This window comes from Lithobates pipiens, unplaced genomic scaffold (genome assembly GCF_037356315.1).
Source record: "Lithobates pipiens isolate NorthernLeopardFrog02 unplaced genomic scaffold, aLitPip1_a1.2 Scaffold_10, whole genome shotgun sequence".
NCBI classification, from domain to species: domain Eukaryota; kingdom Metazoa; phylum Chordata; class Amphibia; order Anura; family Ranidae; genus Lithobates; species Lithobates pipiens.
The window spans coordinates 3,861,376-3,876,394 of NW_027507686.1; the positions used below are offsets into that span (position 1 = coordinate 3,861,376).

Sequence of the window (15,019 nt, forward strand, 5' to 3'; positions counted from 1 at the left end):
TTAAAAAAAAAAAAAAGAAAAAGTTTAAAAGAAAGAAATATATATATATATGTAAAATGTATATGTATAAAAGAAAAATAAGAATGCTTACTGTATGTGTAAAAAACAAAAAAAAAAACTATGTTTAATAAAAAAAACTAAAAAAATGAAAGAACAACAAACTTTATACTGTACATGCATGACCAAAACGTTTTCTGTACGCGGCAGATGACAAGTTTTTTGATATGTAAAAGAAAAATCTTTTCCCTGCATCTATGATGAGGTTTTGCCTGCAGTCGGTGCAGTTCGGGTGGTGTCCTGAGGGGGGCAGCGTTGGTCCGGGGCGCTCCGCAGTAGGTGTGGTGGGCGGGGTCTGTGGATGAATATGTAATGATATGTAGATGAGGTAGAGGCTGAGTGGCTGGCCGGCCGGCTCTCACCGCTAGTCCGCTCTCTCTATGGCTGGACGCCGGGTGACCGCCGCCGAGCTCCGGGCTCAGTGCTCCTCGGGCGCCTGCTGGCTCCTCCGGGGGCGGAAGGTGTACGATGTGTCGTCCTTCGTCCGGCTGCACCCCGGGGGGGAGAGGCTGCTGCTGGACCGAGCCGGGACGGACATCCAGAGGGAACTGGACGGACCTCCTCACCGGCACTCCGACAATGCGCTGCGCTGGCTGGAGCAATATTATGTGGGCGAGCTGGAGCCCGAGGAGCCCGGACACCAGGTGAGGGGGGTACAGGGGTATATAGAGGAGGGGGGGTACAGGGGTATATAGAGGAGGGGGGTACAGGTGTATTACAGAGGAAGAGGTACAGGTGTATATAGAGGAGGGGGTACAGGGGTATATAGAGGAGGGGGGTATATAGAGGAGGGGGGTACAGGTGTATAGAGGAGGGGGTACAGGTGTATATAGAGGAGGAGGTGCAGGTGTATATAGGGGAGGGATGTACAGATCTATATGTAGGAGGGGGGTACAGGTGTATATAGAAGAGGGGGGTACAGGTGTATATAGAAGAGGGGGGTACAGGTGTATATAGAGGAGGGGGTACAGGTGTATAGAGAGGAGGGGGTACAGGGGTATAGAGAGGAGGGGGTACAGGGGTATAGAGAGGAGGGGGTACAGGGGTATAGAGAGGAGGGGGTACAGGTGTATAGAGAGAAGGGGGTACAGGTCTATATGTAGGAGGGGGGTACAGGTGTATAGAGAGAAGGGGGGTACAGGTGTATAGAGAGAAGGGGGTACAGGTGTATAGAGAGAAGGGGGTACAGGTGTATAGAGAGAAGGGGGTACAGGTGTATAGAGAGGAGGGGGGTACAGGTGTATAGAGAGGAGGGGGGTACAGGTGTATAGAGAGGAGGGGGGTACAGGTGTATAGAGAGGAGGGGGGTACAGGTGTATAGAGAGAAGGGGGTACAGGTGTATAGAGAGGAGGGGGTACAGGTGTATAGAGAGAAGGGGGTACAGGTGTATAGAGAGAAGGGGGTACAGGTGTATAGAGAGAAGGGGGTACAGGTGTATAGAGAGAAGGGGGTACAGGTGTATAGAGAGGAGGGGGGTACAGGTGTATAGAGAGGAGGGGGGTACAGGTGTATAGAGAGGAGGGGGGTACAGGTGTATAGAGAGGAGGGGGGTACAGGTGTATAGAGAGGAGGGGGGTACAGGTGTATAGAGAGGAGGGGGGTACAGGTGTATAGAGAGGAGGGGGGTACAGGTGTATAGAGAGGAGGGGGGTACAGGTGTATAGAGAGGAGGGGGGTACAGGTGTATAGAGAGAAGGGGGTACAGGTGTATAGAGAGAAGGGGGTACAGGTGTATAGAGAGGAGGGGGGTACAGGTGTATGTCATGTGTACAGGTGTGTGTATATAAAGCTACGAGTACAGGTGCATGAGAGGATACAATGTATATAATGGGTACAGTTATAAAAGAGGGTGTATGATGTATATAATGAGTACAGGTGTATAGGAGGGTGTACAGTATATATAACGAGTACAGGTGCATAGGAGGGTGTACAGTATATATAATGTGTATAGGTGGGTGTACAGCATATATAATGTGTATAGGGGGTGTACGGTATATATAATGTGTATAGGGGGTGTACGGTATATATAATGGGTACAGGTGTATAGGAGGGTGTACAGTATATATAATGTGTATAGGGGGGGGTACAGTATATATAATGGGTATAGGAGGGTGTACAGCATATATAATGTGTATAGGGGGGTACGGTATATATAATGGGTACAGGTGTATAGGAGGGTGTACAGTATATATAATGAGTACAGGTTATAGGGGGTGTACGGTATATATAATGGGTACAGGTGTATAGGAGGGTTTACAGTATATATGAGTACAGGTGTATAGGAGGGTGTACAGTATATATGTGTATAGGAGGGTGTACAGTATATATAATGTGTATAGGACGGTGTACAGTATATATAATGTGTATAGGAGGGTGTACAGTATATATAATGTGTATAGGAGGGTGTACAGTATATATAATGTGTATAGGACGGTGTACAGTATATATAATGTGTATAGGACGGTGTACAGTATATATAATGTGTATAGGAGGGTGTACAGTATATATAATGTGTATAGGAGGGTGTACGGTATATATAATGTGTATAGGACGGTGTACAGTATATATAATGTGTATAGGAGGGTGTACGGTATATATAATGTGTATAGGACGGTGTACAGTATATATAATGGGTATAGGAGGGTGTACGGTATATATAATGTGTATAGGACGGTGTACAGTATATATAATGTGTATAGGACGGTGTACAGTATATATAATGTGTATAGGAGGGTGTACGGTATATATAATGTGTATAGGACGGTGTACAGTATATATAATGGGTATAGGAGGGTGTACGGTATATATAATGGGTACAGGTAGTGCAGTTTGGACGGTGTACACGGGGATGGCTTGTTTTGGGTGTTCATACACGACTACACCTGTAGGAGTGGCTGATAGAGGTAGACATGGCACCAGTGGAATGGGGTGTGCCACCCATCACTTTCCATACATTGTGTACACGGCTCACCGATATCATGGTGTGTGGGGGTGACACAGGCCGGGGTAAAAGGGGGTATATTGTGTCCCCGGTGTGTGTGGTCCAGGTATGTCTGGGTACAGGTAGCGGCGGGGACGGGTGTGACTGTACCCCGAATTGCTGTGTATAACGGTTTGATCTCTTTGCCCTTTATACATGTATATGGGATCGGTTCTCTTACCTATTACAGGTGTAGATTGTAGCACGTTGTACAATCAGATTGTATGGTGTATGGTCAGCCTTCCTATTATTTACTATGTAACCAGCAGAAGTATAAATCTGACAACTCGGATCAGTTGTGGCAAAAATAAAAGATTGAATATCTGTGTCATCAGAGCGATCGAGAGAGAAGCGCCAAATGTGCAAGTTTTTTTGTGTGTGATTTTAGGATCCTTGTTTATTTCTCATCACTAGGACCAGCCCCCGCTCTGCACCCCCCATCATCAGGACCAGCCCCCACTCAGCACCCCCCATCACCAGGACCAGCCCCTCACTCAGCACCCCCGATCACCAGGACCAGCCCCCGCTCTGCACCCCCCATCATCAAGACCAGCCCCCACTCAGCACCCCCCATCACCAGGACCAGCCCCCCACTCAGCACCCCCCATCACCAGGACCAGCCCCCACTCAGCACCCCCCATCACCAGGACCAGCCCCCCACTCAGCACCCCCGATCACCAGGACCAGCCCCTCACTGAGCACCCCCGATCACCAGGACCAGCCCCCGCTCTGCACCCCCCATCATCAGGACCAGCCCCCACTCAGCACCCCCCATCACCAGGACCAGCCCCTCACTCAGCACCCCCCATCACCAGGACCAGCCCCTCACTCAGCACCCCCGATCATCAGGACCAGCCCCCGCTCTGCACCCCCCATCATCAGGACCAGCCCCCACTCAGCACCCCCCATCACCAGGACCAGCCCCCCACTCAGCACCCCCCATCACCAGGACCAGCCCCCCACTCAGCACCCCCGATCATCAGGACCAGCCCCCGCTCTGCACCCCCCATCATCAGGACCAGCCCCCACTCAGCACCCCCCATCACCAGGACCAGCCCCCCACTCAGCACCCCCGATCATCAGGACCAGCCCCCACTCAGCACCCCCCATCACCAGGACCAGCCCCTCACTGAGCACCCCCGATCACCAGGACCAGCCCCCGCTCTGCACCCCCCATCATCAGGACCAGCCCCCACTCAGCACCCCCCATCACCAGGACCAGCCCCCCACTCAGCACCCCCGATCATCAGGACCAGCCCCCGCTCTGCACCCCCCATCATCAGGACCAGCCCCCACTCAGCACCCCCCATCACCAGGACCAGCCCCCCACTCAGCACCCCCCATCACCAGGACCAGCCCCCCACTAAGCACCCCGATCATCAGGACCAGCCCCCGCTCAGCACCCCCGATCATCAGGACCAGCCCCCCCGCTCAGCACCCCCCCATCATCAGGACCAGCCCCCCGCTCAGCACCCCCCATCATCAGGACAAGCCCCCCGCTCAGCACCCCCATCATCAGGTTAGCCCCTGCTCAGCACCCCCCATCATGAGGACCAGCCCCCACTCAGCACCCCCCATCATTAGGACCAGCCCCTCACTCAGCACCCCCCATCATCAGGACCAGCCCTCACTCAGCACCCCCCATCATCAGGACCAGCCCCTCACTCAGCACCCCCCATTATCAGGACCAGCCCCCCCGCTCAGCACCCCCATTATCAGGACCAGCCCCTCGCTCAGAACCCCCCATTATCAGGACCAGCCCCCGCTCAGCACCCCCCATCATCAGGACCAGCCCCTCACTCAGCACCCCCCATCATCAGGACCAGCCCCTCACTCAGCACCCCCCCATCATCAGGACCAGCCCCTCACTCAGCACCCCCCATCATCAGGACCAGCCCCTCACTCAGCACCCCCCATCATCAGGACCAGCCCCTCACTCAGCACCCCCCATTATCAGGACCAGCCCCCCCGCTCAGCACCCCCATTATCAGGACCAGCCCCTCGCTCAGAACCCCCCATTATCAGGACCAGCCCCTCGCTCAGAACCCCCCATTATCAGGACCAGCCCCCCGCTCAGCACCCCCCATTATCAGGACCAGCCCCCCGCTCAGCACCCCCCATTATCAGGACCAGCCCCCGCTCAGCAACCCCCATCATCATGACCAGCCATCGATCAGCACCCCCCACCATCAGGACCAGCCCCCCACTCAGCACCCCCCCATCATCAGGACCAGCCCCCCACTTAGCACCAGAGCCCCCCCTTACATCAGGGTCCCCATCAGAGCCCCCCCTTAAATCAGGGTCCCCATCAGAGCCCCCTTACATCAGGGTCCCCATCAGAGCCCCCCCTTACATCAATGTCCCCATCAGAGCAGTGGGATGATGGGAGTGATTGTACAGAGATCAATGGCAGTGCTGGAGTTGTTCTGTGTAGTTGGGACTGGGGGGGGGGGGGCCGGAATGGTGTCACTGGTGTCAGGAATGTGGAGTTTCAGGTTGGGATACAGGTGAAGGCCGGACCCTGACAGATCCAGTCCTACAAGTCTCCTCCCTGTCTCAGCATTATTCGGCACAGAGGCTGTCAATCAGTGAGGAGGGGGGCCGAGCCGTGCTGTGTGTGTCTATGGACGCACACATCACGGCGCACGAGTGCCCCCTTAGGAAGTAGTTTGCTATGGGGGCAGACACAGAAGAGGAGGTGCGGACAGCGCCAGCGGTGGACCTCAGAAGAGAAGGATCGGGGCATCTGTGTGCAAAACTATTACAAAGTAGGTAAGTATAGACTTGTTTAATATTGTAATAATTAGAGGAAAAAAAAAAAAAGCTCAGCCTTTTCAACTACTTTAACCACTTCAGCTCCAGAAGGTTTTACCCCTCCTTCACGACCAGGTCATTTTTTTTTTTGCCACTGCGCTACTTTAACTGAAAATTGCGCGGTCATGCAACGCTGTACCTAAATTTAATTTATATCATTTTTTTTCTTTCCCTCAAATAAAGCTTTATTTTGGTGGTATTTGATCACCTCTGTGTGTTTTTTTTTTTATTTTTTTTTTATCTTTTGAAATCTAAAAGAAAAAAGACCAAAAATTGTGAAAAAAACAATAATTTTTACTTTGTGCTATAAAACATATTGAATAATAATAATAATAATAATAATAATAATAATAATAAAAAAAATCTAATTTCTTTATAAATTTTGACTAAAATCTATCCTGCTGCATGTCTTTGGTAAAAAAAAAAAAAAAAAAAAGAAGAAAAAAAAATCCCATTATGTGAATGTTTGGTTTCCGCGAGTTGTAGCGTCTACAAACTATGGGATATATATATATATACTGAAATGTAAAAAATTAAACTACTAATGGGGGCGATCAACAATTTTATAATGGGACTGAGTGCGGTGGGAAATCTGACACTAACTGACGCTGGGGGGACTGACTAACTGCCAGTGACATCACCAGTGATAATACTATACACTGTCACTGTACCAATGACACTGGCTGGGAAAGGGGTAACATCAGGGGGCGATCATAAGGGGCTAAATGTGTTCCTAACAATGTGTAATATGCGCTACTTTTACTAACAGATCTCTCTGTTTCTCATCCCTGCTTTTGCAGGGATAGGAAACTGACAGATCGCTCCCTCTGTGCAGAGCTCTGGGTTGTGATTGGACACAGCAGATCAGCTGATCCCGGGCTTGAATCATTGGCTGGGACTTGCTGACAGGCTCCCGCTGTGTACAGTCACAGTGGGGGGTGGGGCGCGTGCGCGCCCTGAACCTGGAAGTGAGCAACGAAGTACGGGTACGTCGCTTTGCCTACTGCGGCTCCTCGCCCGCAGTACATTGCGGGCGGTCGGTCACCAAGTGGTTAATGTTTTGCACCAAATTTCATGAAGCATCTGCAACACTTTTTGGTTCTGTCATCAAGTCGTTGTGCCAGATTCGGGGTAGTTCTAAAATGCGTCGCCTTTATATTGTGGCGCGACAAATGCGCCGAATTCAAAATAAAATTCCGAACAGTTCATGTGGTACAAGTGGAGCTCATTAAGACCAAAACCGTCTTCTGGGGGAACTGAGAGAAAAAAAATGGCCGCAAGACCGATTCTTGCGAAAGTGTCTGGTGGGCGTTCTTAAAATGGCGCATCGAATTCAAGTTCTAGACGGGCGCAGGAATTTGGCGCACACTGCCACACTTTTAGAATGCACATGGGATACTTTCGCAAAAAAAAAAAACCTCTCCGCGCCAATCTTTGTGAATTCCGGGGATTGAGTTGCAGCCAATTAGGCCCGTGGCGATTTGGAATCGCGAGGCGGTATCACCGAGATTCTGGGCGGGGCCCAACTGGCTGAACCTCAATTCCCCCGAAATCCATAAAGGCTGGCGCACGTTTCGCGGGAAAATAAAATCCTGCGCGCGTTTGCTGCAAAATGCGTGATGCGCTTTTGGGTGGCATTTATTCTAAGTGGCGCGCCGTTAACAAATTGCCGGAAGCTTGTCGCCCAAAAAAGGTGCAGACGTTTTTTTGTTGGGGGGGATGGGTGGCAAACGCACATAGGCCAAACTGTTGAAGTGAATAGGCGGTCCTGTTTGCGACACGTGGAATTGCGTGAAAATCGCCCAGAACAAAATTGCGCCCGGGAATGTGCGTTTCCCGCTTTGGCGGAGTGTGATCGCCGCTGTACATGTCATCCGGTTGGAGTTTCCATTTACCGAGGATCTTGTGTGTTGATGTAGAAATAATTGATACTTTGTATCTTCTATGAATCCGTTCATTGAGGAAATCGAGACGTTTTACTATCAGCTCTTTGTGATGATGTCTGTAAAGGAAGGCCGCAGGACGATCGTCCGGGACGCCAGAGACACCGGAGACTGTTTATAGCTCCTGACGGGGATCCTTAAAGTGTGTTTAGTGCGGTCACCGGGCGGCCATTGTTCTGTGCCCTCCGGGCACCAATCAGCCGGCTCCGACTCTGCTGGGCATGCAAACTGCTTTCCAATCAATGTTTGGAAATACTTGAGATGTTTGAAGGAAGATGTATATGTATATGTGTGTGTTTGTGTGTGTGTATATGTATATATGTATGTGTGTGTGTATATTGTGAGGGGTTAGCTCGGCAGCGGGTGTGTGTGACCCCCTGGATGGGTTCACAACACAAAGTCAGGCACAGCAGACAGCGGTGTAGGTTCAAAAAACAAAAGATCCGGTTTATTTAGGCTCCATGCAGTGATACATATAACAGCCAAACAAAATAAAAGAAAATAAATCCTGGTCAGCTTGACCTCTAACTACACACGTAGACTCCCTGTCTAACAACTGGGTACAGCCTTGTGCTGCCCCAGTCCCTGCCTATTGTAAAGGTTTTGCCACACAGGCGTTAACTCACCGCCCAGTACAGGTGACACACTCCCCAGTCTATACACACAAAACTGGTTCCAGGATGGAGCATCTCCCTATGCATGCTGGGGTTTTTTGTAGAGGTCTTAATGAGCCCACTTACTACAGCTGGGCTCATTAACTCTTCCCCTCTAATTGTAAAAGTCTGCATAAAGCCTGAATCTAGGACACACATATTTCCCATCCTGAATACAACCAGGTGATTTTACCTGCGTGCTGCCACATACCCCCCCCTCTTGTTTCAACCTTGGGGTTGTAACACCAGCAGCCAGACACGCATGTATCCGAGACAAAGCATCCACATTCCCCATTTTAACACCAGGGCGATGCTTAACTGTAAAGTTAAATTCCTGTAGGGCCAGGAACCACCTATTTACCCTTCTATTGGTCTCCTTGTTTTGAGCCATCCACTTTAAGGCTGGGTTCACACCGCTGCGGGGGGAGAACCGGATGTGATTCGCACAGCAAATCACATCCGATCTCCGTAGCGATGCGAGTTCAGCCATACAGATAGTATGGCTGAACTCGCAGCGGTCCCGCAGCAAACTCGCACGGGACCCTTTTTTGGGTCCGCAACGGAATCGGATCGCATGGGGGTTCACACCATGCGATCCGATTCCTGTGCGAGTCGGCAGATTGCACTGCGATATGCCGACGGATCTGGGGGTGTCATTAACATAACATTGACACCCCCAGCCGTCCGCATAGGGCAGTGTGAACTGCCGGCGGGAGTAATGCGATGCGGGAAAACGCCGCGGATTCGCGGCGTTCCCGCATCGCAGCAATGTGAACCTGGCCTAAAGGAGCGTGATCAGTCACCAGGTCAAAGTGCCTACCTAGCAGATAGTACCGAAGGGAATCTAGAGCCCACTTCACTGCTAAACATTCCTTCTCAATCGTGGAGTAATTTACCTCATGGGACTTCAACTTCCTGCTGAGGTAAATGACTGGGTGCTCTTCCCCGTTCCAGACCTGGGATAACACTGCTCCTAACCCAACGTCTGATGCATCAGTTTGTACCACAAAGTCCTTAGAGAAGTCTGGTGAGTACAACACTGGCTGGCTACATAAGGCTGTTTTTAAGGACTGAAATGCTTCTTCAGCCTCTGGGGACCATTTAACCATAACAGACTCTTTCCCTTTTGTCAGGTTGGTGAGGGGCACAGCCTGAGAAGTAAAATGGGGAATGAATCGTCGATAATAGCCAGCGATTCCCAGAAAGGCTCGTACCTGTTTCTTGCTGTTGGGACGTGGCCAACTCTGTATGGCCTCGACTTTATTGACTTGGGGTTTTATCACCCCCCTCCCAATAGTGTACTCAAGATATTTGGCCTCCTCCTGTCCAATGGTACACTTCTTTGGATTGGCCGTAAACCCAGCTTCCCGGATAGAGTCTAGGACTGCTTGTACTTTTGGCAAATGTGAGACCCAGTCTGTGCTATGGATAATCACATCATCCAGGTAAGCTGCAGCATATTTCTGATGGGGCCTCAGAATCTTATCCATTTTCCGCTGGAATGTTGCCGGTGCATTCTGTAACCCAAACGGCATTCTCTTATATTGGAATGCCCCATCTGGGGTTACAAACGCAGTTTTCTCCTTGGCCGACTCGGCCAGGGGAATTTGCCAATACCCTTTGGTGAGATCAAGAGTTGTCATATATCGGGCTGTTCCCAGCCGGTCAATCAACTCATCTATACGTGGCATGGGGTAGGTGTCAAATTTTGTAACTTTATTCAATTGTCGAAAATCGTTACAAAACCGCCAGCTCCCATCAGGTTTGGGCACTAGTACGATAGGACTGGACCAGTCACTCTGGGACTCCTCTATCACACCCAATTCCAGCATCCTTTGAACCTCCCCACGTATTGCCTCCCGTCGGGCCTCTGGTATTCTATAAGGTTTTAGTTTTACCCTTTCTCCTGGCGGGGTGATAATGTCATGCTCTACGCCAGATGTTTGTCCCGGAAGCTCAGAGAAAATCTCTTTGTTACGAAGTACAAACTCTTTAACCTCCTGTTGTTGGGGTTTCGATAAGGTGTCTGCTATTCCAACCTCAGGAACTAAGCAATCAGGCTGTACTTGTGACAAAGTCTCTGCGACTAGGGATTCCCTATCCCTCCAGGCTTTCAGCAGATTGACGTGATAGATCTGCTCCGGCTTTCGCCTTCCTGGCTGTCTAACCCTGTAGTTCACCTCACTAATTTTTTCAATTACTTCATATGGACCTTGCCATTTGGCCAGAAATTTGCTTTCAACCGTAGGGACTAGCACCAAGACCCTATCCCCCGGGGAAAAAGTACGGGTCTTGGCCCCACGGTTGTACACTCTCTGCTGTGCTAACTGCGCTTGGGTCAAATGTTCCTTTACAATTGGCATTACCTGTGCGATTCTATCCTGCATCAGGGCGACATGCTCAATCACACTCCTGTGAGGAGAACTCTCATTTTCCCAAGTTTCCTTGGCGATATCCAGCAGCCCTCTTGGGTGTCTCCCATAGAGCAACTCGAAGGGTGAGAAACCCGTAGAGGATTGGGGTACCTCCCTAATGGCAAACATCAGATAGGGTATTAGACAATCCCAATTCTTTCCATCTCTATCCACCACCTTCTTTAACATTTGTTTTAGGGTTTTGTTGAATCTTTCAACCAACCCATCTGTTTGGGGGTGATACACAGATGTACGCAATTGTGTCACTTTGTACAACTTGCATAATTCTTTCATAACCCGGGACATAAAGGGTGTTCCTTGGTCCGTAAGCAGTTCCTTACAAATACCCACGCGGCTAAAAACAAGAGATAGCTCTTTGGCTATGGTTTTGGCCGAGGTATTTCGGAGAGGAATTGCTTCCGGATAACGGGTGGCATAGTCCAATATAACCAAAATGTACTGATGCCCCCTAGCGGACTTCATTATCGGACCTACCAAATCCATTGCTATCCTCTCAAAGGGGACCTCAGTGATAGGAAGAGGTACCAGTGGGTTACGGAAATGTGGCATAGGTGCCGACTTCTGACACACAGGGCAGGAGGAACAATACTTTTCTATTTCCTTCATGACCCCAGGCCAATAGAATCTCTGCAATACCCTCTCTCTGGTTTTCTCTGTCCCCAGATGACCTCCCAGAATGTGCCCATGGGCCAATTCTAACACCAACTTCCTGTAAGGTTTGGGCACTACAAGTTGCTCAATGGTTTCTTCTGCCCTTTGAGCCACTCGATACAGCAGGTCCCTTTCCATAGTGAAGTAAGGATAAGGGCAAGTCTTATCTGGGTTCACTAACTCGCCATCTATTTTCACCACATTTTCCTGTGCCTTTATTAGGGTGGGGTCTTTTAACTGTTCTGTGGCAAAATTTTCCCTGTGAACCTCAAGATCCGAAAACTCCACAGACGGCATGTTTTCATCTGAGGATGTTGGCTCCTCCCCAGTTTCTCGAGTTTCCCCCGCCAATACCGACAAGGGAAATTCAGGAGAGTCCTCACCACCCCCAGAGGAATTCTGGTCATCTTCCTGGTCTATAGGGGCACCAGTGGGGGGCTCAGGACAATCCCAGAGTTCCCAGAATTTTGGAAAATCCCTTCCCACAAGAGCATCATGTGGTAACTGAGACACTAACCCCACCTGATGAGAGAGGTTACCTTTGGGGGTCTCAAAAAACACTGAAGTTACAGGATACTCTCGGGTGTCCCCATGCACACAAATAACAGCCACCCTGTTCTTCCCAGAGACCCCTGTAGTAACTAATTCAGCTTTTATCAATGTTACCAGGCTACCTGAATCTAGCAACACATCAACATGTCTACCATTAATACACATTTTACATAAATGTCTCTCAGGTCCCCGAATGGCCGTGCATGCAACTGTCGCAAACAGCGACTGACGTCTCTCCCTTCTAAAGTCACATTGCATAGGCTCATCCACAACGGGGCAATTGGCTGCAATATGTCCCTCTTGCCGGCAGCGGTAGCAAATAATCTTTTTCGCTGCCTCTTGCAGCATGGGCTTCCTGGGCTGCTCCCGCCAGACCTTAGGTAGAACTCCCACCCTCTCACTCTCTCCACCCTCACCCCTTGGAGTCATCTTACCCGCCACTGGGGATGATCTGGTCTTAGGGGGGAAAAGTCCGTGAGTCCCTGGAAGAGGTGGTCAGGTTCTCTGTAGCCAAGTACCTCTCAACCAGATCCACAAGTTTATCGGCATTTTCTGGGTCTCCATGGCTTACCCATTTTTGGATGGCAGTAGGAAGAGCTCTCAGGAAACGATCCATAACCACACGTTCCACAATGTTTGGTGCGGTCAAAGTCTCTGGCTGCAGCCACTTCCTGCTCAGGTGAATGAGATCATACATTTGAGATCTGGGAGGTTTTCCAACCTGAAAAGTCCAGTTATGCACACGCTGAGCCCGGACGGCCAGGGTGACACCCAGCCGTGCCAATATTTCTGTTTTTAGCACCACATAGTCTTTTGCTTGGTCAGGCTCTAGGTCATAATACGCTTTCTGCGATTCCCCAGTTAACAGAGGGGCCACCAGTCCAGCCCATTGCTCCTTAGGCCACTTTTCCCTTTCAGCAGTCCTTTCAAATGTGGTCAAAAACACCTCCGGATCATCCTCTCCCGTCATTTTTGTCAGTAAACGGCTCACACCAAAGGATGCGGTATTATTGTAACCACTTGCCTCATTGGTCTGCGGACGTTGCTGTATTAATGTCTCTATTTTCTGTTGAAAATTCTGCTCTTGCTTCTGCAACAGGTCTATGAAGCGGGCTTCAGATCGCTGCTGGGCTTGTTGCTGAGCTTCCAAACTCTGCTGCAAAGTTGCATTTGTCTGCTGCTGGGCTGCAAGGCTCTTTTGTAAACCTGCATTTGTTTGCTGCTGATTTGCATTTGCTAGAGCCAGCTGTCTCAGTATCTCCTCCATGCTGGCCTTAACAAAAAAAAAAAAGTGCCAAAATTCTCCACCAACTGTGAGGGGTTAGCTCGGCAGCGGGTGTGTGTGACCCCCTGGATGGGTTCACAACACAAAGTCAGGCACAGCAGACAGCGGTGTAGGTTCAAAAAACAAAAGATGCGGTTTATTTATGCTCCATGCAGTGATACATATAACAGCCAAACAAAATAAAACAAGAAAATATATCCTGGTCAGCTTGACCTCTAACTACACACGTAGACTCCCTGTCTAACAACTGGGTGCAGCCTTGTGCTGTACCAGTCCCTGCCTATTGTAAAGGTTTTGCCACACAGGCGTTAACTCACCGCCCAGTACAGGTGACACACTCCCCAGTCTATACACACAAAACTGGTTCCAGGATGGAGCATCTCCCTATGCATGCTGGGGTTTTTTGTAGAGGTCTTAATGAGCCCACTTACTACAGCTGGGCTCATTAACTCTTCCCCTCTAATTGTACAAGTCTGCATAAAGCCTGAATCTAGGACACACATATTTCCCATCCTGGATACAACCAGGTGATTTTACCTGCGTGCTGCCACAATATATATATATTAATTATGTATATGTAATGGATAGATATAGAGAGACATATATATATATATATACACTACCGTTCAAAAGTTTGGGGTCACATTGAAATGTCCTTATTTTTGAAGGAAAAGCACTGTACTTTTCAATGAAGCTAACTTTAAACTAGTCCTAACTTTAAACAAATATACTCTATACATTGCTAATGTGGTAAATGACTATTCTAACTGCAAATGTCTAGTTTTTGGTGCAATATCTACATAGGTGTATAGAGGCCCATTTCCAGCAACTATCACTCCAGTGTTCTAATGGTACAATGTGTTTGCTCATTGGCTCAGAAGGCTAATTGATGATTAGCAAACCCTTGTGCAATCATGTTCACACATCTAAAAACAGTCTAGCTCCTTCCAGAAGCTACAAAACTGACCTTCCTGTGAGCAGATTGAGTTTCTGGAGCATCACATTTGTGGGGTCAATTAAATGCTCAAAATGGCCAGAAAAAGAGAACTTTCATCTGAAACTCGACAGTCTATTCTTGTTCTTTAGAAACGAAGGCTATTCCATGCGAGAAATTGCAAAGAAATTGAAGATTTCCTACAACGGTGTGTACTACTCCCTTCAGAGGACAGCACAAACAGGCTCTAACCAGAGTAGAAAAAGAAGTGGGAGGCCGCGTTGCACAACTAAGCAAGAAGATAAGCACATTAGAGTCTCTAGTTTGAGAAACAGATGCCTCACAGGTCCCCAACTGGCATCTTCATTAAATAAATGAATAAGGAAGGCTATCACTCCATTTTGCAACGCCATGCCATACCCAGTGGACAGCGCTTGATTGGAGCCAATTTCATCCTACAACAGGACAATGACCCTAAACACACCTCCAAATTGTGCAAGAACTATTTACAGCAGAAGCAGGCAGCTGGTATTCTATCGGTAATGGAGTGGCCAGCACAGTCACCAGATCTGAACCCCATTGAGCTGTTGTGGGAGCAGCTTGACCGTATGGTACGCCAGAAGTGCCCATCCAACCAATCCAACTTGTGGGAGCTGCTTCTAGAAGCGTGGGGTGCAATTTCTCCAGCTTACCTCAATAAATTAACAGCTAGAA

At 49.3% G+C, this 15,019-nt stretch overlaps 1 protein-coding gene across 1 annotated transcript in view; it reads left to right on the forward strand.

Annotated features, from left to right (window-relative positions):
- The first annotated feature begins 409 nt into the window (after window positions 1–409).
- Window positions 410–15,019, forward strand: part of FA2H (fatty acid 2-hydroxylase) — a 112,228-nt gene continuing 97,618 nt past the window's right edge. Inside the window, exon 1 of the mRNA XM_077451165.1 lies at window positions 410–701. Coding sequence (XP_077307291.1) covers window positions 438–701 — 264 coding nt within the window. The 5' untranslated portion in view covers window positions 410–437. The remainder of the gene's footprint in view (window positions 702–15,019) is intronic.